Below are 23,507 nucleotides of genomic sequence, written 5' to 3'. Positions count from 1 at the left end.
ATTAAGGGAAGCTATCAAAATCAAGAGGTGGGGCAAGATCAGCAAAGGTACCCTCCTCTTGCAGGACAACGCTCCGGTCCACAACTCGCATGTCGCCAGATTAGAAGCACGGGCGTGTGGTTATGAAATCCTACCCCATCCTCCCTACTCTCCTGACCTTGCCCCCTCTGACTTTCACCTCTTCCCAGCCATAAAGTTGTTTTTGAAAGGAAAGCGTTTCCCAGATGATGCAGCCTTGATTTTTCAAGTCACGTCGTGGTTGGAGGACCAACCTGGGATGTTCTACAAAAACGGTCTCCAGAGCTGCATCAAACGATGGGAGAAATGCATAACTCTGGGTGGTTCCTATGTAGAGAAAGACTAATAACTGTGCCAAGTTTCGTTGCTCTACTGCTATGGGAAGTGGGTCAGGGGCATTACTTATTGCATGCCCCTCGTATATATGTGCATTTACTGCAGATTAATTGGAAACCATTAATTTCTGGAAATTTTCAGTGCCATATTCCAATTCCTTGCACAAAAAAAAAACACTTATGTGGCAATTTCATTGCTTAATCCTATGTTTTAACAAAGATATAACATTTTTACTGAAAAAGTATTGTAAAAAATGTGACGAAACGCATATGGTCTTAAAGAGGAAAAATATCTAAACGGCAAGGCACAAAAAAACCATAACTTCCTTATTTTTAGTCAGATTTAAAAAATTAAAAGATTCTTTCTTCAAGCTGTATGTATGTCATTATTAAAATATTTTAAACAATTTAAATTTTTTCGTGTGTATTGCTAATAATATATTCATCTAAAAATATTTCAACCTAACGAGAACAAGCTATCTTAAATATAATATCTTTATATTAAATAAAATTACTAGAAAATTTCACATGCATGCATGTACATATATTTTCTATTTCAACATAACATATTTTAATCATTATTAATAGAATATTCAGTGAAATAAAATATAATAAACTGAAATTTTTTTTATTTTCAAAATCGTTTTTTAATTTTAATTATGAAATTAAATCAATCAGAACAATACCATCATTAAATTTAACTTTCAAAATCCTATTTAAAAAAAAAAAAAGAAAGAACTCCTTGACAACACCAGATAAGTACAGCTAGTATAATGCAGAGTTAAGAAATAGCTAAGCTTAAGGTGTAGTATCTGTGCTCATAATTGACTCAGTTGCTTCCAATATTCCAAATGCGAGAGGGATGCTAAACTGAATAGATTCTACAGGGTAACACAAAAATTAAAACAGAGCCCATAGTTTTTTTTTTTTTTTTTTTTTTATATAACAGTTAATTTTTATTTTTTCCTTTTTCAGAATATAATAGTCAACCTTGTGCTTAACATATTGGAAAAATATTCTTCTCCGACACGTTATGGTCAATCAAGAAAAACATATTTGCATGAAGGCCAATTTAACCAACAAAGCCATTTCAGGAAAAACTAATTAGCATAAAATGTGACGTTGAGTTGACACCACACTCACCAGCCTTGAATCCCCCATATTTTATCTACCAGAATACCTCAAGAATAATGTGTACCAAACAATGCTCAAACAATTAGTGAATTAATTGCAACAATTACAGCAAAAATCAGAGAAATCCGAAAAGAGGAATGTGTTTGAGTGATTGACAATTTGGCATGACATGTACAAGTTCGTCTTCAATGCAACAATGCCCATTTGGAGCATATTTTAGACAGAAAATTTCTTTCATGCAAAACAATCAGGATAACTGAAACTTTAAAGAGTAATCATACAAAGACTAACGATTAAGTTGAAAAAATTTCTCGAAATTTTATAAACGTTGATAAAATTCAATAAAATTTATATGGGTTCTGTTTATTTTTTTGGGATCACCCTGTATTTTTCTAAATATCCTGTTCGAAATGCTTTCATTCAAATGAATAAAAATAAAAGATAAAAATCTTCAAATAATATTTATATCCCAAAAATAATTAAAAAAAAAAAATATTTCTACATGGTTGACAGAGTACATAAAAAAAAAATCCTTTATTTTTCATTGGAAATAATTTACCACCCTCAGTTAATTCCAATAGAAAAAAAAATTTATTGTAAAAACAGCAAGCAGTAAATGTTTGAAGGAATGCACATTTTAAAGACGCTTTTATGTTGGATTTCAATCTTTTTTTTGCCCTTTTTTTTTCTTTTTAAATGTATTTTGAAAAGAACTTCCAGAAAACGAAGTGAGCATATTATATAAAAAAAAAAAAAATGAAACAATCTGAGTTATTTTTTCCTTCATTCAAATATTGATTTGAACATAAGCTGCTACTGCTGCCAGAGAGGTTGAATAGTAAACCCCACAAAAAAAATAATAATAATAAAATAAGACATCAATCTCAGTGACTTTCTCCTTTTTTGCCAGCAACCTGTAAAATAAATAAAATAAAAATAAATAAATAAATGATCAAAATATAACTAAAAACTAAATCAAAATATTTTTGAAAAAAAAAAAAAAATAAATCAATAAAAAGTAAAATAAATTTTAGAATTTAGATCATTCATACTACTGATTTTATCTTGAGTGTCATTCGCACGTTTCGACAAATGTAACCTCCAACCTTCTTCAAGTGCATCTTGCCGAATTTGAGAATGTGCGTTGTATATATATATATATACACATCAAATAGGATCCTTCATTCCTGAAGTTGACAAAAAAGATTCCAGAGTTCAATATACACCTGAAGAATGTCAGAGGTTACATCTATAATATTGTACACGTTTACACAAATGTGTTAACACGTAGACCCAGCACATTGTGGACTGTCACAAAGAAGACAAGGAAAAAAATTCAACTCGCTGTTTCAGGTTTTAAGAAATTTTTTTTTTTTTTTTTTTACACATAGGAGTCACCACTTATTAAGGCCTGGAGGCAACTCGTGGATAAGGGTTATCGAGTGTACAGTAATCAATGGGATAATATCGTAGTAATCGTTAGTAATGGACATTTGGGAAATCGGATTACTTAAGGGGGCGGTTCATCAAGAATTTGTTTATGTTGGACTTGAAGACAATCAAGTTGTAGTCAGCTGGGAAACCGGCAAACGGAAGAGAGTTCCACAGGTGTGCAGTTCTAAGAAAGAAGCTTTGTTCGTGGAATCTACGTTTTGATTTCGGTAGTTACCTCATTTTCCGGCCACATGTGACTTCACCCACGTCCTTAACATGATCATGACTGATCCTCTCGAATGTTGGTCTGTGGACACATTCTTTTTTTATAGTCTTTTTCTTTAAAGTGACGTCACTTCACACACGACTCAGCATTTGCATACAGCTGCCATACACGCATCCGCTCATTGTTACACATCGGCTGAAACGCCATACGAATAACGCTCATCTCGAGAACAATAGTCCAAATTATCAATCTTCATCTCAAAAATTTAGAAACATAAATAAAAAAATTTTTCAAATAAAAAAGTAAAAATCAGAAATTTAACTTTGAAAAATATCTATGTTAAAAAAAACAACATTTTAATAAATGAAGTAATATGGTGGGGGGGGATGTGTTAAATTATGTGGAAAGATTAAATTTCTGCTGAATATTCGATTTAATGTGTTTTATGGCTGGCGTGTGTTTTGAACTGTACTGATGAATTGTTCAAGGACAAACTGACCGACAGGTTTAAAATGGTCAGATTAATAAAAATAGTAACGGGAGGGGGGGGGGAGAACCACATGAAGAATGACAGGAGGAGAAAAAAAAAATAGTGCATGTCCAGATTTCTTCTCATATAAAAACAAAAATAAAATAAAGGAAAATTGAAGGTACCTTCGATAAGTTTCCAGACTATTTTCGTAAGGGCACTTTTATTGAAAGTACACACATGAAACTCGAGTTCCATTTGAAATAACCCCTTCAGCTTCAATGCACTTATTGTATCATTCCAACAACTTCTGGAAAACCCCATGGAAGACATTTTGTGTGAAAGTGTCAATGACCCTTGTCACATTCTCTTTCATCTCCTCAATTATCTCATAAAGACAGCTTCTAAAGTTTTCCTTAAGCTTAGGGAATAACCAAAAGTCACAAGGAGCAAGGTCTGAAATATAAAGAGGGTAAGAAACTGTCTTGATGCCAAAATCTTGGTGAAATAGTCTGTGACAAGGATGGAGTTGTGGACTGCACCTTTGGGACAAACTTTGCACAAATATTCTGCATCTTCAGTTTCTCGCAAATAATTGTGCGTACAGTTCCCACACTGACATCAAACTGTGCACTTATTGTCTCTATAGACACACGATGCTCCTTATCAATGAAATTCTTTATTTGGCCAATCAACTCAAAATTGATGCTCAATTCATGCAAGATGGCCCAAAAGCAGTCTGAAGCATTCCACACTGTGGCATTTTTCTCAAGTTTAAAACAGAATTTTACTGCATATCATTCTCCTAAAGTGTTCTTATGTCCAGATTGCATTTCTGAAACTCACAAGTTTTCAAAATCAGGCTTTAGTAGGGTGTATTTCAATTCTTGCTGCAGCTGTTCATTTGAACCTTAAATCATAAAAATTGGTCAGTCATCTCATAAAATATTTTACAATAACATACTGAATTTTCAAAACTATACAACAATTTTAAATGCCTGTACAAAAAATGTCTGGAAACTTATTGAAGGCACCTAGTACATAACTGTGATGAAAAGAAAATATTGTACACAAATTTATTAAGTAGTTTTATTTTTAAATAAGAAAATCAAATTTTGTGACTAAAACAGCAACAATCTTGTGATGCCATCTTGAAAAGAAGTTGAGGGAACAAGGGAAATAACTTTGAATAAATCAAACTTATGAGATTTTAGAAAGCCATTCTTAACATGGAACACTGAAAAAGCTTGAATTCCCTTAAAAATGATTTTATTTAAAAATAAAACTACTTGATCAATTTATGCGATTTTTGATATACAATAGTTTCTTTCCATGCATGTATCATACAGATATATCTTTATGTTGCAGAGGTTTACTGAATAGACACTGACAAAAGAAATGCCCTCGAAATATACTATACAGAACTTCGATCAGATCACATAACAATGGTAGGGTGTTCTATTTAAAGGCAGCAAAATTTTAATTAGCGACTCTATTTTCTTTAATTACAAGTTTGGCAACTATCATTTATTTTGAGTTCAGCTTAGTTTGGCAATTCATCATGTGGTTTCAGCAGGACAGAGCTACATATGCAAGACAATCCATTTACTGAGAGAAGCATCTGATGAACAAATAATTCCACAAAATGGATCTGGCAATTGGTCACCTCATTTGTGTGGTTTAACCCCATGAGATTATTTTCTTTGGGGACATGTAAAGTTTCTACGCTGATAAACCAGACAGGACAAATAATAACTACTTTTTTTTTTTTTGTAACAACATTTACATTTCTTCATTCTCCCGCTATGTGTGACTTCTCGTTATAGTTGTGACATCGCCCACGTTTCTAATGTTATATCATCTTTACTGGTGCCTGTCATCTCGAATGCTGTTTCAAACATACTCCTGAACATGCTCCTTTGTTGCACCTGTTCATTTTTATTGTCTTTTTACAATAGACACTACGAAGACAACATTAGACATGTTAATACTGAAATACAATCCAATTTAATGCATAGAGTTTGTGAAAATTGGACCTCTAGATTATGCCTGTAAAAAAAAAAAAAAAAAACACCCCTTATAAATATACTAGCAGGAAAACCTGATATTATCCAGGATTGAAAGCGGATCAACAAAAGTTCTACCATCCCATACTTTTATTGCAGTTGAAATCAGTGAAATCGCCATTTAATTGAATCGATTGATTCCCCCGCCCCCAATGTATCGAGAGGAAGCTACACAACTCCTTACAGTGACTTAGCCCACAATACATTGTAGTCTACATTACACTCTAGAGAATCTACTGTTGATTTTATAAAATTATCTGTAAATAATCACTTCACATAATGTTTAAAATGCAAAAGTCAAGTGCCATGGTTCAACTGTGCTCTAAAAAGAAACATTCATTGTAAATGTACCCTTGTTTTTTTTAAAAGGATCTATAGTTGATTTTATAGGCTGGGCGTTTTTGCTTGTGCGATGATAAAACTTCCAAAATACATTTGTGGTGTTAGGTTGTATGAAAGTGTTAACTTTAGTCAAAACCGGACTTCTTCTTTAATCGGATTTTTCAAATATCAATACTTATCAGACATATTCTGATACAAAATCTATGTAAGAACACTCCCAGACACATCAAGTACCTTCATGTGAAATTTCAAAGAAAATCGGCCCAGCCATTTCAGAGTCCATAGGCAACGAACTCACACTAACGAAGACAAAGTTCCTTTTATATAATAGATAAAAGATATAAAAAAATAAATACATATATATATATATATATATAATGAATTAATAAAAGGTCAATCTGCATAGTGCATTCCTCCATTATATTTCTTGATTTACTTCAGTGTCGACCTTTAACATCATTTCATTGTATTGTCTTCTATTGTGACAGAGTGTGGCCACGTGTGTGCAAATGCATACAAAATGCGAAATGACATCACCAGACTATCCATTCACGTGAAATCACCTTTTTCTTCACCATATTCCCTCTGCTTCACTTTTTGTTATCAAGTAAGATCTTTGACTTACTTGCAGTTTCATCAAATACTTTCGTATGCAAAATCCGATCCCGCATTTTGCTCATTCCTACCCTCTGATGAGAAGGAAAGTATTTCTTTGAAACTTCACGGATTAAGGACTATCGACTGATTAAGTGTTTCCTTTTCAGATTAAATATGTAACTCCTTTTCAAAGTGTTTTATTAACTATTTGCTCTTATTATAAGCTCTATCTCCTATTTGGTTTTATCGAGCTTTTACATCTCGTTGAGATTACTTTATAAATATTAATTCTTTAATATTTATAATATACTTTAGTTTTACCATCTCCGATCATTTTGGTAAACTGAATTGTAATTTTTATTTTATATCATGTGTGTGTGTATATATATATATATATATATATATATATATATATATATATGAGCAGGATAGCTGATAAAACAAATAAAAGGATGAATATAAAGACATGTACATCAAATGGTTATTTAGAAAAGTAAGTCAGCTCTCATTTTCTTGTCAACATTCCATCTATCAAGCTTCCAACACGAACTTCCAACAAAACCACGGATAACAATAGAAGAGAAAACAACATAAATGATTCAAAATAATAGAAAATATAGTTCATCACTGACCCTTTTGAATTCAGACATATCCGTTGAAGAAACGGGGGTGCCTATAAAACACAGATAATCCATTTGTGTTGTTTCTGTTCCTCCCTGGTTGTCTTTAATGAAGAGCTACAAAGAAAAAAAAAAAAGGAAAACAAAAACATTGCTGAGCAGGTATAGTTGGTGTTATGTGCACCTTTACCAATAGATGTATACAATTCGTTACGCACATGGGTTGATCGTTTCATCATTGCTGCCACCATCATTGGTTGTTGTGCATTTATTGATGAAAACTGTAGCAACACTTGTTCGTTTCAAACAAGGACTATTCAAAGAATAAAACAAACTTTGCATGCTGTGTGGGAGAGATATTAATTATATAAAGAGAGAGATAAAGAGAATGAGAGATGGCAGGGGTGAGAGAGAGAATGAGAGATGGCAGGGGTGAGAGAGAGAATGAGAGATGGCAGGGGTGAGAGAGAGAATGAGAGATGGCAGGGGTGAGAGAGAGAATGAGAGATGGCAGGGGTGAGAGAGAGAATGAGAGATGGCAGGGGTGAGAGAGAGAATGAGAGATGGCAGGGGTGAGAGAGAGAATGAGAGATGGCAGGGGTGAGAGAGAGAATGAGAGATGGCAGGGGTGAGAGAGAGAATGAGAGATGGCAGGGGTGAGAGAGAGAATGAGAGATGGCAGGGGTGAGAGAGAGAATGAGAGATGGCAGGGGTGAGAGAGAGAATGAGAGATGGCAGGGGTGAGAGAGAGAATGAGAGATGGCAGGGATGAGAGAGAGAATGAGAGATGGCAGGGATGAGAGAGAGAATGAGAGATGGCAGGGATGAGAGAGAGAATGAGAGACGAGAGGTAGAGAGAGATGAAAAAGATGAGAGATGCAAGAGTGATGAATAGGGCTATTACAAGAGAATATTCTTTTCATTATTTTGACTTTTGACTATATATCAGTTAATATCTCGTATGTTTTTATATAGAGTGATGTGGTTCTTTGTTGATTAACTGCATCTGACTGTCGGATATATACTAGAGAGTCAAAACAATAAGAATATTTTCTTGTCACAGCTCTAGTGATGAAAAAGTCAAGAGAGACGAAAGTGAAAGACATATGAGAGATGAAATAAATCTGATTGCCCCAGTTTTGAGGATGGCACACAAAAACATGTCATTTCTCATTCAAATCTTGCCGGCTAAGGGCAGTGGAATAGGGCCTTGTCTGTAATTTGTATAGTTTTCCTTATTTCTATTTTGTGCGCTCCCCCCCCCCCCCCACTCGAACTCCTAACCTACAAACTTTTCCAACAACACAATCTAAAATCTGAACTTTCATTTCAACTAAAGAAACTGTAGGTGGCAATACATACACTATTATCTTTTACACAGATTTAAAAAATTAGATTGAGCGATCATCATATATTATGCTTAGGAATTTCATGTTCTTATTTACATTATACACACATTTACAAAACTGAGATTGTCAGATCAAAGATATTGATTTATCTGATGTCACTAAGGTAAAAATATTAAAATGTATTGTTTCTAAATCAAATTATGTCATCCTGTCAACTAAAACAGTACAATTTTAAATAAATATATTTCGAAAAGTAACATTTATTTTATTGGTTTGAAGAATATTTAGCTGACAATTATTTTGGCAGCAATAAAATATTTATTATTTTTAAAAGAATTAAATTGATACAATTTAAAATAAATAAGGAAAGACAAGACATTTGTTTTATTTATTTGAAGAATATTTAGCTGATAATACCCATTATTTTTATGGAAAAAGAAAGGAGTTGTTGATCCTGACATACTTTTATTATAAAAAAAAATATTATTAACAGTAAATTATACAGACGAATGTAGAAAGCAGCAGGAAATTTTTACAGGGTTGCACTAGTCTATATAATATTCTGTTCATTCCTTCCCTAGTTCATACGTTATGCTTTGAAAAAGGTCTAACTGCCCCCCCCCCCGGCCAAATTCGTGAAGTTTGGCTTTAAAAAGGCCAATTTGGCAACCAGGGATAAGAATATGAGAGTGACCTCCCTTTAGCATAGTCTCATTTTCAAATATCATAATAAATAATACTCATATATAATCATTGTTGTAATGATGTAAGAAAAGAACTTGTAAAGACAAAAGTCTGCAAAATGTCACATAAAAAAAAAAAAATGTCAATTTATTTGGAACTGCGATTTTTAACCATGTAATTTTCATATATGCCCCATACTGTATAAAAATCAAATAATCACTGACATATAAAAATCTGCATTTATCTATTTTAAATTGAAGAGTATAATAAGAGTTGTCTACCTTACGTTTAAAAATGTGCAAACAAAATTAGAACTAAAATGGCTTCTTGGCATCCTGGTGAACATCCGATAGGCACAGCTATCGAGATATAAAAATGTTATACTTACCGTGACATTTTGCACATTCTGATATTTCACATAGCGTAACTCGATAACATTTCCTTCTTCTAAATCACTCGGTTCTAGACTGGAAAAGAACAAAAGGCAAATTTAGTTCTGATAAAAAAAATTCTTTTTAATAAAGTGATATTTAATCAAGCAGATTTAATAAAAACTAAAGGACACCCTCTCCAGCCAGATATAGATTTAATAAAATATTAGCTGAAGTACCCACCTACTTTGTTTTTTTATTTATTTATTTTTTAGTGTGTAGATGATGAACAAATATATCAGCAGTTGCTCTCATGTCAGGAAGAAAAATTATGATTGAAAAATTCAAACAGGTTCAGTATATTTCATACAGCAATTCTGGTACCCAATTCATTTGTTCTTATTGTCCCTGTCTATAAATAGAATCATCCAAATCTTTGTGATCATACCAAGTACAATTATGCCAAAAGTATTGCGACGCAGGAAAATGAGGAAAAAATCATGAACTGGTACAAACATAATGCACACAAACGGCAACATTATTCCAAAAACGGGAGATTCTGAGAAGCTGAAGAACAGTCAAGACTAAAGATAGTTGACTATGTTCTCTACAGGGCTACCAAGATGTTCCTGTGGGAAGAGGCGTGGAGATAACAGATCTGGTTTACGCAGATGATCTTGTTATTCTGGAATCAACAACTGATGAAGTTTAATCTACACTCAAGAGGGTCGATTACTGTAATTTTACATAAATTCAGTCAAATCCAAGGTTATATTATCATTTGTTGCACTGGTGGATAGATGATCAATCACGGGAGGTGAATTGGAGGATGTGCAGCCCTTTGTTTAGCTTGATAATGGTACTATCTCGTCATAGCATAACTGAGGTTGGACTCTGCACTAGTGTTGCAAGTCTTCTGCTTTCGTATAGCGGTGCTGAAACGTCATTGGCTGCCAAACCAAAAGGCATATCTAGCAGGCAACTGCCCAGAGAATCCTCATCTATCATTCCGAAACCTGGTCAACAATGGTTGCTGATCAATGGAAGCTTGAAGCAATTAACAACAAATTTCTTTGTAACAACCTGCACTGTCGTCACATCAATCAAATGTTAGTAACTAGTTTGTGTCACTGACTGAATCTGACCATTTTCCAAGTTGTTGCAGCACCATCAAGCAAGAAAATTGGTCAGAGATATTCTCCACCTCCCTCCACTGACCAATTGTTGCAAATACGTTAGCAGGCAGCTGAAAACTTAAGCAACTACTATCAAGAAGCGTGACAAAATCTCCTACTCGCATTGATGAAATAGGAATTATCTTGCCATGTCAGTCAAAAATGCTGTGCAGACAAAAGAAGGAGCCAGCTTTAGTTGTCAAGAGTGAATGTCACAAGAAATAAAAGATACATTAGATCAATATCACAAGATGGCTGAACTTTATCTTGACCAAGCTTTTGACAGCTTATGGTGAAGGAAGAAATTCAGTATAGACCCCATTACACTAGATTTTTTATTTATTTATTTTTTTTTTTTACATAGGCATAACCACTTATCAAGGCCCAGAGACCACTCGAGGATAAGGGTTAGATAAATGTAGAAAAAAAAAAAAAAAAGAAATAATGGGGTATTTTTTACCATGTACTACTTTTGTGTTTAGAGTCTATTTGCCTCCTCCACAAGGGCAGAGTTGGACACATGGTAGTTTTTATTCATTTTATGCTTTTTTATTTTTTTAGAGTCAGGACAATTTTGAGACTCCCAAAGGAATTTTATGGACACTTGAAAAAAAGAAAAAAGTAATATATAATTTTAAGTTATTTTTAGGGTGATAAAGAGAAAATAAATCTATAACTCACCAAAATGATTGAACAGGTTCCATGGTTTCAGCTTTATCAAAATCAAGTGTTATTGGTTGATTCGTGAAAATCTTGATATTCTTAGGACCATTTTCTATTGGATAAAATCATTTGTATTATAAAAAAAGAAAAAAAAAGTATTGGTTGGGTTGTAACTTCGAATAATTGATCTTATCCTCTTACAAATGTAAAACAAAAATGCTATTAAAAACTTTTTTTTTAATTATGAAAAGAAAAACAACAAAAAAAAAATTTAGAATTAAACTTAAAAGAATCAAATTTAAAGCAAAAAAAAATATCATTTCTCATGTACCAGTTTGAATTTTACTGTTAAAAAAGCATTTCTTTCTATTTCATTTTGAAATATTTTTATATTAGATAAAAATGTTTTTAAAAATCCGAGTTTTTCCTTTTTAAACAGAAAAAAATAGTTTTTTTTAGTTCTTATATAGCTAAGCGGCACAAGTGAAAATTGCAATTCCAAATAAATTAACAGGAAAATTCTTTCATATACGTAAGTAGCAGGCAAAAATAAGTATCTATATAAAAAATTAGGAAAAATTATTGCATAGAATTTTAATCTATATATATAAAAGCGAAAATGTGTGTATGTATGTATGTGTGTTTGTATGTCCGCTAAAAACTTTCGACAGACAGAACAAAAATTGACAAACTTGGTATCATATTGAAGCTCCATCCTTCGCCCGAAAAATATCGAAAAATTGGCCAAAAACATTAATTTTTTCACCCTGAAATCAACAATTTTCTACAGGGGGGGGGGTCAACAAAAACTGTCCTCTCATAACAAGATCGGTTCTACGCATGCATCAGATGACGTCATGACCTGATTTAGTTTAAATAGTTGAAGAACTGACTAAATTTCATGTACGTCATGTTAGCTCAGTTGGTTAGAGCGTTGGGTCATTATCTAAACATTTTGGGTTCGAATCGTGGTGTGAGATTTTTATTTTTTTTTTCGATTTTTTAAATTTTAATATTGAAGCAGTGTTATTTAAGCCATTTTTCACGTAACGTTCGTTTTTCTGTTTTTTTTTTTTTACTTCGCTTATTCTTAGGTTTTCATTAACACCCCACCCCCACCGACCACACACAGCCAAAAACACCCGGGTACCCACCGATTTTTTAAATTTTAATATCGAAACAGGCTTATTTAAGCCATTTTTCACTTTTTTTTTTAATGTTCGTTTTTCTGTTTTCGTTTTTGTTTTTCAGATTTTTACATTTAACATTGTTTGTTTGCCTTACGTTAGTTTTTTTGTTGTTTTTTTTTTGATGTTTTGATTACCACCCACCCCCGCTTAAGTTTGTTCGTTTTTATGTTTTATTTTTTTACTTCGCTTATAACAAACAAACCTGTTCATGATCCTCATTAAAAACAACTGCTGAATAGCTATTGCTTACGTCGTCGTCGTAACGTTCACACAAAATCTTAACTCTACAACTTCCGTGCGGGCACCTGTCAATTTTGTTCTTACTTAAATAAATTCAAACATCTTTCAGTAACTCATTTTGGCTGGCCGAACGGTTCATGTTTTTTTCACATTTTATTTTCAAACTTCACCTCAGGGCTTCGGGTTCGATCCTACCAACTTAGCAAAGCTTTTTACCCCCCCCCCCCCTCCGGTTTCTTTTTTATTTAAGAGCACACACACCTTGAAACACCTGGGCAATGCCGGGTACCCCCCCCCGCTAGTCTATATATATAAAAGGCAAAATGTGTGTGACCATTTCGTGTATGTCTCACAAAGGCTTTTTTCGCACACGCTCACAGCGAAAAAACAATTTGTTATGATACCGAGCAAAAGCTTTGATTTTTAGCAAGAAAAGCTAGTAATAAAGATGGGGAGGGAGTGTCGGTGCTTTACATGGAGTTATCTCCCTGTGGTGTGTTAAAAATTTTCATAATGGCTGATCAACGCACTCTCATAAAAACGTGTTTGTCCGCTGTAAAAAAAAAAAAAAAGAAGAAAACTACCTGATCAAATTAAATTAAATTTTTTTTGAGATCTTCAGTCCAAAACGGATACGTACAATATAACCTTTTTTCGATATTTTTCGTTTTTTAATGTCTTCATTAAACTGTACAAGTACCTAAAATTCTACTCAATAACTTTTCCTAATTTTTGATGAGGATACTTATTTTTGTACGATATGCAAGTATACTGAAGAGTTTTTACTTGTGAAAATTGCATTCCTAGTAAAAATTCTTTGATACACTTGTGTGTGAAGCAAAAAATAAGCATCCTCACCAAAAATTAGGAAAAATAGAGTAAAATTAAAAAAGAAAAAAAAGAAAAAATCAGTTTTTGTACTTTTGCCAATGTCATTCATTCATTATTTTGTTAAATGGCAGACTGACTTATCTCCCCCTACGTAACAGGTATTTCCGCTTTTATTAAAGTCAGATCTGCAAAATACAATAAAACTGATTTTTAATTAAAATTTTACTCAATTTTTTCTAATTTTTGATGTGTGGATATCAATTTTTGTTTGCTAAGTTCATCAAATAGTTTTCCTGTTGTTTGGAACTGCAATTTTCACCTGCATAATACCATTTTCATCTGTGCCTTTTAGTGTATAAGAGCCAGAAAATATTATTATTATGAACAATGTATACTATGTTTATGGTGTTCCGTTTGCCAAGGATGTAATCTATATATCTATAAAAGTGAACATGTATGTGTGTGATTCTGCGTGTCTGTACATTTCCCTACGCAATAACTGTCAATTTTAAGTCTACAGACTCGAAATTTGATATACAGGGTACTGAGATTTGAGAAAATCTTAGTAATCGGTTTTTGGACAGAAATTTGGCTAAGGGGTCAAAGTTCAACGATTTGACCTTTGAGAACTCTACCAAACTCCTCCGACAATTTTGTATTTAAACACTTGAAATTTTAGATATAGGTTCCTTGGACATGGATCTAACTTAACTTGATTTGAGCTCTAAACAATAAATGTTAAGGGGTCATAATAGGGGAACAAATTTTAAAAAATTGACCACTTTTTTTTTTTTGCTCAACATACACCTACAAACATATGGGCAACGCCGGGCTGAAATGCTAGTCAAAAATAAAGCCCTATAGCAAGATTCAAACATGTCTATGAATAAAATTTTATGAAGAATCCAATGACAGTATTAATCTTGTTATAGAATTTTAAAATAATATTGTGGAAAGAGCATAAGATAATGATTCACTTAATTTTATTACAAAGTTCTGTAACAAGATAAAACCAGATTTTTCCAGGTTATATTATTATGAAAAATCCAATGATAATCATTAAATCCAATCAGTTTTAGGGAATACACAATTAAATCTACTAAATGGGGGGAAAAAATGGTTATAACTTTTGCAATAATATATATCAGTTATCATTCCAAAGCCAAAAGATGTAGTTAGTTCATATATTTTTTTTTATTTGTTTGTTTACTTGCCTCCCCACAAGGACAGAGTTAGACACAATGTCGATTTTTAATGTGGGGATGGGAAAGGAAACCAGCTCCCCAAGAAAGGGCACTCTGGTTAGTAATAAAAATAAAAATGTATCAGTCATTAAGAATTCTCCACTAACCGAGACCAAAAAAGTGAAGTGCAGCATCAAAACAGATACTACACTTTGATCCTGAAGTCTTCATTTATTATTATTTTTTTTTTTTGTGTTTTGTTAGATAGTGACGACCACTAAACAACTCCTCATAGACAACTGTATCTTCCTCAAAAAACTGTCAAAAAGTTTTTTTTATATGGAACGAGAAAGGATTTAAAAAAAAATAAATAAATAAATACATAAAAGCATTTAATTTAAACCAAACAAAATGTTTATCTCTAAAGTCTGCAAAAACAAACAAAAAAAATTGAGTTCAAAACACGTGAGAAAATGTCTTGCATCACCATATTAAATTTCAAAAAGATTATATGTATATATATATATATATATATATATATATATATATGCAATTTTAAAATGAATAGAATCATCTGTTATAAGCTGAGACTTTCAATATCTAAAGACATCTTTTTTGGAGCAAGATCACACCCCTCTCATCTTGTTGGAGAGGGGGAATAGAAGATGTCTGGCAAGGTATAAGTTGGGGCTATGTGTTGTGCTTTGTGGCATATATTTAAATAAAGAAATGTTCACAGCTTATAAAACATCATGTATGCATGAATATCTATAATAGAAATTGAAATCAAAAAAGTATGCAATTTTAAAATGAATGGAATCATTTAAAAATAAAAAAAAATTTTTTTTTAATTAAGTCGCACATGCGTGGTCCCCCCTCTAGTGCTGCATGTGAGATGACGCCACAAAAAATAGTGAAGAAATGATGAATGTGAGAAGTGTGAGGAGCCAACGTTGCCTTCACATTTTTGCCAAGTTTCAGAAAAATCTAATCGATGGGGCAAAAGTTATGGGGTAAAAAGTGTAATTTTTACAATTTTGGGGCATTTGTGACCCCTTCTGAATTCCTGGGAACACCAGATCCCACTGAAAATGAATAAACAGTGTAGTTTCATGCATTAAGACATGTATAGTTGAATTCAGCACCATGGAAAACCACTATGTAGACATACATATCAAGTTTTTGAGTAATATGAAAAAAGAGCTCCAAAAAGGCATGTTTTTTATAACCCTAAAAGTTCAAGAGGGATGCGAACCAGAATTTTGCCAGGGTCATCCATACTGAATTTATATTAAGAACAATGGGCTCCACATTTTGGCCAAGTTTTAGAAAAATCTAATGGATGAATCAAAAGTTATGGGGCAAAACGTGTCATTTTGGGCCATTTTGAGTTAGTTTGACCTCTTTTAGCCCCTGGGGGTGCAACAGGAATTTTCGCAAAAAAACATTTACTATACATATTTATTTAATGAAATAAAATTTGCGGCAAAATTTCAGGAAAAACTAATGGACGGTTATCTGGCAATTGTCCGGAATAACAGACGCCACTGAAAACATAGGTCCCTCTCCGATAAATTGGGGGACCAATAAAGTCTTGCTTTGAGGAAGATATTCTTATATAATAAAAGGTCTCAGTTTGTATATTAAAAAAAAATAAAGAAAAATAACTATATAGTATTCTATTCATCCTTCCGTGGGATTAATACCAACCAAAAAAATGAGCTGGACATTTATTAGTCACAACATTTGCCATTCGCAAATGTACCATAAAAACATGCATCTCAGCACATGTTTACAGATAGATAAACTACTAATAGATAATAATTACTAACCTTTTGGTGCATGAATTTTCAAAGAGTGTAGCTTAACTGCTTGAGAAAAAGTTATGAAGATAATTAGCTGAAAAAAAAAAAAAAATTATTAATAATTTTCAAATAAAAAATTTTTTATTGAATATTTTCAGTAAAATTTCTTTTTGCGTGAATAACAGCAAAATCGATGAAAAGTAATATTTTATTGAAATTACATACATTTTCTTTATATCATTAATACTAGAGAAAATTATGGACCAAATATATTTTAAGCACCCTAGTTATATTAGCAGCTAAGTAGATTTAACAAAATACTGTATTGACTTGATATATACAGCATAAGCATATTAACATACTAGATCTTATTAGGTCACAAAAGTTACGTAAGTGACGTAGAGCCTGGTCAGTACCAAATGAATAACTATTTGTGAATACTGTATGTGAGAGGATGGGGACACCTTTCTGTTATAAGTCTATACCTGAAGACATCTTTAACAAGTACTTCAGTATAACTTGCTAATCCATACATGTAAACATAAATGACACAACAGAACAATCAATCAGCCACTCAAGCAGGCATTCAGTTCTCAATCCGTGTAGAAAAGTGTTCTAGAATATACAGAAAGTTTTTCTGTTATTTAGCTTTGCCTTATCCATCACTCAAATAACATATCTTTTCAAACTTGAAATGATCTGATTATTTTTTTTTATTATTGAAAATTCAAAACAATTTCTATTTAATTTGTATAAAAATAATACTTGTAACTTAAAATATATATAGAAAATTGGTTAGTTTTTAACAATCCCAATAAAATGGCATATGCAAATTAATTTTTAATTTAAAAGAGAGTAGAAAGCGGACCCTTAGATTACTTTCAGCGGCCTCATAACTTCCGCTTCCATTATTTTGTTCTCACATTCCATAAGCAATGTTTCTGACAAAAGGGGAAAAATAGTGCAAGTCTATAAATGGGCCACAACAAATCTTTTATACAATAAAAATCTGGAAAAAATCTTTGTAATGTACGTACTTGTCACTGCATGAAAATGTCATATTCCAAAAATCACGTAAATCGATCAAGTAGTTTTTTTTTTTATTTAAGAAAATCAAATATTATCGGACGATTCATCGAAGAAAAAGCCACGCGCCATCTTGTTTGAGAGATAATGCAACTAACGACCCCTGTACATGCAGACCATCGAATATCTTATCAATCAAGTACTTTTATTTATTTATTTTTTTTTTAAGAAAATCAATTTTTACGATTTCTAGGGATAATAAATAAATAAATTGACTTCTTTTAATAAAGAGAATGTGTCTTTGGGTTTGTATTACTGTACACACAGATTTGAAAAAGTTGTCAAAAAAAACAAATAAATATTATCAAAGGCAAGATAAGTTACTTTTCTACTTAACTGAATAATTTTTTAGTGTTTTTATTCAATGTAACATATTTATTCAGTTCGAAATACATACAGTATTTACCAATGTATTGGAAAATTTAAAATGGCGCCGGCTTCTCTGTTGAACACTGTATGTTTGGGAAAATGAGTTAAAAATAAAAAATATACAAAATACTGTTAAAAACCCACCAAATATATGTCACGGTAACATATTGAGCGACTTTCTAACAGTATTTTGTCTAGTTTTTTTTATTTATAACCCCTTTTCCCAAACTTACCGTATGAAAGAGAGTCGGGCGCCATTTTAAATTTTCCAATACATCGGTTAACCCTGTATGTTTTTCGAGCTGAATAAACATGTTACATTAAATAAAAACGCTAGAAAATTATCCAGTTAGTTAGAAAAGTAACTTTGTTAAAGAGCATCTCTCCTCTCTCTCTCTCTCTCTGGCTCTTTCATACTCTCTCTATTTTCTCTCTCTGTGTCTCTATTAGATAGTAGATCGAGAGAGAGAGGGAGAGGGTGGGAGGAGGTCAGAGAGATATTTTTGTAGTTAATCCACGTTGCAGGAAGTGACGTTTCATCTAACCGGATGTCATGTGATGCTACGTGGCAAGGTTGGTGAAACGTTGAGTCTCTCAGAAAAAGCCGAGTCGAGCAGAAGTCTAAAATGGTTCTCTCCTAAGTAAGGGGGGAGATGCGCGCCCCAGACGTGGGACGTGGTAGGTACCCACAGTGGAGACCATCGATGGCGGCATCTGCAGATCATGCCTGGGAGAATAAAAGGTTGAAAACCCAACATCTGTCTTCATCTTGTGTATTCCGGCGAAAACAGCAAGAGAGCTCCACCCAGATGAAGACTCTCCCAGAGCAGCGGACCAGGTATGAATCTTCTTTAATTCAAACACATAAATACACAACAAACGTCCTAACTACTAGACAAACGGTTTAAGGGATCTTGGGTCCCGTTCTCTCGTCTCTTAACACTCGTAATATCTCTCTCTCTCATCGTCGTAAACTTCTTCTCTTCATTAGTAAAATGGACACGTCATCACCAGGGTACCAGTATCCCTCAAGTAAAGTGTCCAAGTCAAATCCTCTTCTTCTCCCTCCCTTATGTAACATATCTGTTATTTGGTGCCGTTGACCTTCTTGCCCCTGCATGGGGCATATATCGAAACCTGGATTGCCACGGACATAACGAGAAAAAGAGATAACGAGGAAAAATAAAGACAAGAAGAGAAATTGAGGAAAAAAGAGGGAGAAAAAAAAACGGAGAAGAGACAGTGGAATAAAAAGAAAGAATAGTGAAAATGAAGAGAAAAAGAGAATAAAGAAAGAACAGTGAAAATGAAGAGAAAAAGAGAATAAAGGAAAAACAGTGAAAAAGGGTAGAGAGAGAGAAAGATAGAGAGAGGGGAAGGAAGAAGAAGAAAAAATGATTCAGTTATGTGTTGAAAAAGATAGCAAAGGCATGAAGAATACCATACGCATTTAGAAGAAAATTAAACTCCAAAATTAAAAATACGCTGTGAACTTTGAAAACGATTGAAAAACAGAAGAGTAAAGAAAATTAATTTACCATATTAAAAATAAAAACTGTGGAAATTGAAAAACACAGAGAAAGAATTGAAAACACAGAGAAAGAAAAAAAAACGTATATATATATATATATATATATATATATATATATATATATATTTAAATAGACAAGACAACACAAATGAACATTTGTTGAGGCAAAATGACATCGAGGTTGTCCACAGTTTATAAACCTGTCAGTCATTTGACATTGTTGAATTTAGCAAAGTGTTACAAAAATAAGGGACAGTGAACTTTTAAATGCATTCGGAATAGCAAGATGTCATTTTAGATTTGAAAAAAAAAAAAAAAAAAAAAAGAAGAAATTACACTATTGTCGAAAGTATTAGGTGATAAATAAAAATCAGATTGGTGATGTGGCATCCCTCCGGATTAATTTTAAGTAAATTATAATTATATGAATAGAATAGAAGCGGAACTTTTTAATTTAATTCTGTGGTTAATTGTAAAAGAATAATGATTTTTTTTTAGTTTCAGAAAACCCTTGAACTTTGCTTACGTGGACAATTTGATCAGTGATAATTTTGTTGAACTTTGCTGAAAGTTGTTAGTTATAAGTGAATTAATTAAGTATATATTAATTAAGTATTATTGAATATTGTTAAGTATTGTTGAGTTGCCATGTGTATTTTTCTGTATTTCTTTTTCTGTATTTTTGTTATCTTGTATTTGTATAGCAGATGGGGGCATCGATGGTCTTGCCACGTGGTGTCAATGTAATTTAATTTTTTAAAAATAAGATGATGACAGGATAGAGGTATATCAATTATCAATAATAATTTTTGAGATAATGGGATTATGCAAGGAAAACATAAATGAGAATTTTTAAAATGGGATGATGTCGGAAGACAAAAGAATAAGGAATAAGGATTTTTTTAAAATCGAAATACAGTAGTTGGACAGGCAGACGGTTTGCTGGATTATGAGTAATGAGGTCAGGAAGTCAGTCGGTATTTATTCTAGTTTCGAGGTGGTCATGTATACATATTTTTTGTTTGTTGTTTTGTTCTTGTAGTTTCGACAGATTTTTTTTTGTTCCGGATGCGTAATTCGGTGGAGGGCGGTACAGAACGTCCTCGTAATAAATAAAAAAAAAAAACATCCATATTTTGGTAGGTGCTCAGGGAAGCACAAGATAGTTATAGAGAAATGGGCGATCTCTGTAACTAATATGGACAGTCGGAGGACGTGTCCATTGTGTGTTGACCTCACGGGGGGGGGGGGGGGGGTAAATGGGGTAGAATAAATAAAACCGACTTGATTACTCTTGGACCAATTAAGTATAGTCATAGAGGAGGTAAATTAATTAAGAACATTTGATGTGAAATGGTGAAGGTTTGGGATGGGATTTTTTTTGTTTTTGTTTTTGTGCTACCTAGGAATAAAGAAGATTATCCGTAAATCCTGAGATGTAAGTAGGAGGCAGATGGACCTCGATTTTGTGTTTTATTGTTGTTTGGCTAGGAGCCGTGAAATTATCGACCACGAGTAGTGTCGACCGGGAGCAAAGGATGCTCCGGAAGTCCCGAGATGGGTACGAAGAAGCCATGGGGTCATAAAGGAGTTTGACCTTGAAAAGCGCAGGGTAGCGCTACATGGCAGTTTTATTGTTGTATCTATTTAATTTTGAGTTTATTGATTTATCGTAGGACAGTCTTCTTGCCAGCGGGTAGCGTATGTATTCCCTCCTTAGTTTAGTTAGTTAGTTATTAAAAATGTATGGCTTTGCCATACATTTTGATAAAAAAGGGGTGGAGTAATGTTAAAGAGCATCTCTCCTCTCTCTGGCTCTTTCATACTCTCTCTCTATTTTCTCTCTCTGTGTCTCTATTAGATAGTAGATCGAGAGGGAGAGGGTGGGAGGAGGTCAGAGAGATATTTTTGTAGTTAATCCACGTTGCAGGAAGTGACGTTTCATCTAACCGGATGTCATGTGATGCTACGTGGCAAGGTTGGTGAAACGTTGAGTTTCTCAGAAAAAGCCGAGCCGAGCAGAAGTCTTAAATGGTTCTCTCCTAAGTAAGGGGGGAGATGCACGCCCCAGATGTGGGACGTGGTAGGTACCCACAGTGGAGACCATCGATGGCGGCATCTGCAGATCATGCCTGGGAGAATAAAAGGTTGAAAACCCAACATCTGTCTTCATCTTGTGTATTCCGGCGAAAACAGCAAGAGAGCTCCACCCAGATGAAGACTCTCCCAGAGCAGCGGACCAGGTATGAATCTTCTTTAATTCAAACACATAAATACACAACAAACGTCCTAACTACTAGACAAACGGTTTAAGGGATCTTGGGTCCCGTTCTCTCGTCTCTTAACACTCGTAATATCTCTCTCTCTCATCGTCGTAAACTTCTTCTCTTCATTAGTAAAATGGACACGTCATCACCAGGGTACCAGTATCCCTCAAGTAAAGTGTCCAAGTCAAATCCTCTTCTACACACGTCAGCGTTCGTCTCCCCCCCATTGAGAGGAGGAGACAACGGGAAGCTGTCTGTCTTCTGCAAAGCCCAAATCAAATCTCACAGATCTAGCCAATCTGACCACGTCACTCATACGTAATCTGGTCAGCTGACCTTCGGTTCTGGTAAACGTGTCTACCTCCACGTTTACTCACCTCTCTCTCTCTCTGCTAGCTCTATTATCTGTCGCGCGTCTGTTCCTTATATGGCATTCAGCTCAACTTTCCGACGTCACATGTCCTAGAGCTAATTTACATATAACCAACAGAATATTTAGGTCTCGGCTTCCATGTGAGTCCTTAGCACGTTTTTGTTTAATTTAAAAAGTCGGACGATTACTTCTGCACGTGCCGAAAATTCACCTGTCATCAGAAAATTCCATTCATTGCTTTTCCGTAGAATGCCGTGCAAAATATGCAAATTCCGGTAACCTGCTTTTTCGTTTTGTCAACAATTACGATCGTCCGACTTTTTCTATTTACACTGCAAATTCTTTTTCTTTAATTCATACTAGTGGACTATCAACATTCGAAGTCCACCTATCAATTTATTAAAAAGGGATTTTATTTTAACCTTTATGTATCGGTTGACCCTAGCCAAACGCTACATAATATGCCTCCCTTTCTTTTCTTTTTTTTTTGGGGGGGGGGGTTCCTCCCTTATGTAACAACTTATCTTGCCTTTGATAACATTTATTTGTTATATATTTGTTTTGTGACAACTTTTTCGAATCTATGTGTACAGTAATACAAACCCAAAAAGGGTTTTCGACATTAAAAAAAAAAAAAAAAAAAAAAAAAACTAAAAATAGTCGATGGTCTGCCCTCCGCATTATCTTTATTAAAAGACACATTCTCTTTATTAAAAGAAGTCAATTTATTTATTTATTATCCCTAAAAATCGTAAAATTTGTTTTTTTCTTAAAAAAAAAAAAAAGTACTTAGCTTATTAAAGTCTGTTTTCAGACGAACAAAAAAAAAAAAACTAGTGTTTTCCACATTCTCTTTATTAAAAGAAGTCAATTTATTTATTTATTATCCCTAAAAATCATAAAATTTGATTTTCTTAAAAAAAAAAAAAAAAAAAAAAAAAGTATTTGATTGATAAAATATTCGATGGTCTGCATGTACTGGCCTTTTTTTTTCTTTTTTTTTTTACATAGGCATCACCACATTATCAAGGCCCAGAGGCCACTCAAGGATAAGGGTTAAAGAGTGTACAGTAGAAATTGGACAATATAGTAATCATTAGTAATGAAAATTTGGTAAATTTGATAACTTATATGGAACGGCTCATCAA

The 23,507-nt window shown here is 33.3% G+C and overlaps 1 protein-coding gene across 1 annotated transcript in view; it reads right to left on the bottom strand.

Annotated features, from left to right (window-relative positions):
- Positions 1-1,932: 1,932 nt before the first annotated feature.
- Positions 1,933-23,507, bottom strand: part of LOC145298029 (thioredoxin-like protein 1) — a 49,834-nt gene continuing 28,259 nt past the window's right edge. Inside the window, exons 5-9 of the mRNA XM_080144291.1 lie at positions 16,761-16,827; positions 11,502-11,595; positions 9,663-9,741; positions 7,254-7,358; positions 1,933-2,401 (exon numbers count right to left, since the gene is read on the bottom strand). Of these exons, the coding sequence (XP_080000417.1) occupies positions 2,372-2,401; positions 7,254-7,358; positions 9,663-9,741; positions 11,502-11,595; positions 16,761-16,827 (375 nt within the window). The 3' untranslated portion in view covers positions 1,933-2,371. The remainder of the gene's footprint in view (positions 2,402-7,253; positions 7,359-9,662; positions 9,742-11,501; positions 11,596-16,760; positions 16,828-23,507) is intronic.

Source organism: Euprymna scolopes, chromosome 2 (genome assembly GCF_053919585.1).
Source record: "Euprymna scolopes isolate OS-2025 chromosome 2, ASM5391958v1, whole genome shotgun sequence".
NCBI lineage: Eukaryota > Metazoa > Mollusca > Cephalopoda > Sepiida > Sepiolidae > Euprymna > Euprymna scolopes.
The sequence above is the reverse complement of the archived record's forward strand: the minus strand, read 5'-3'. Positions and strand labels throughout refer to the sequence as shown.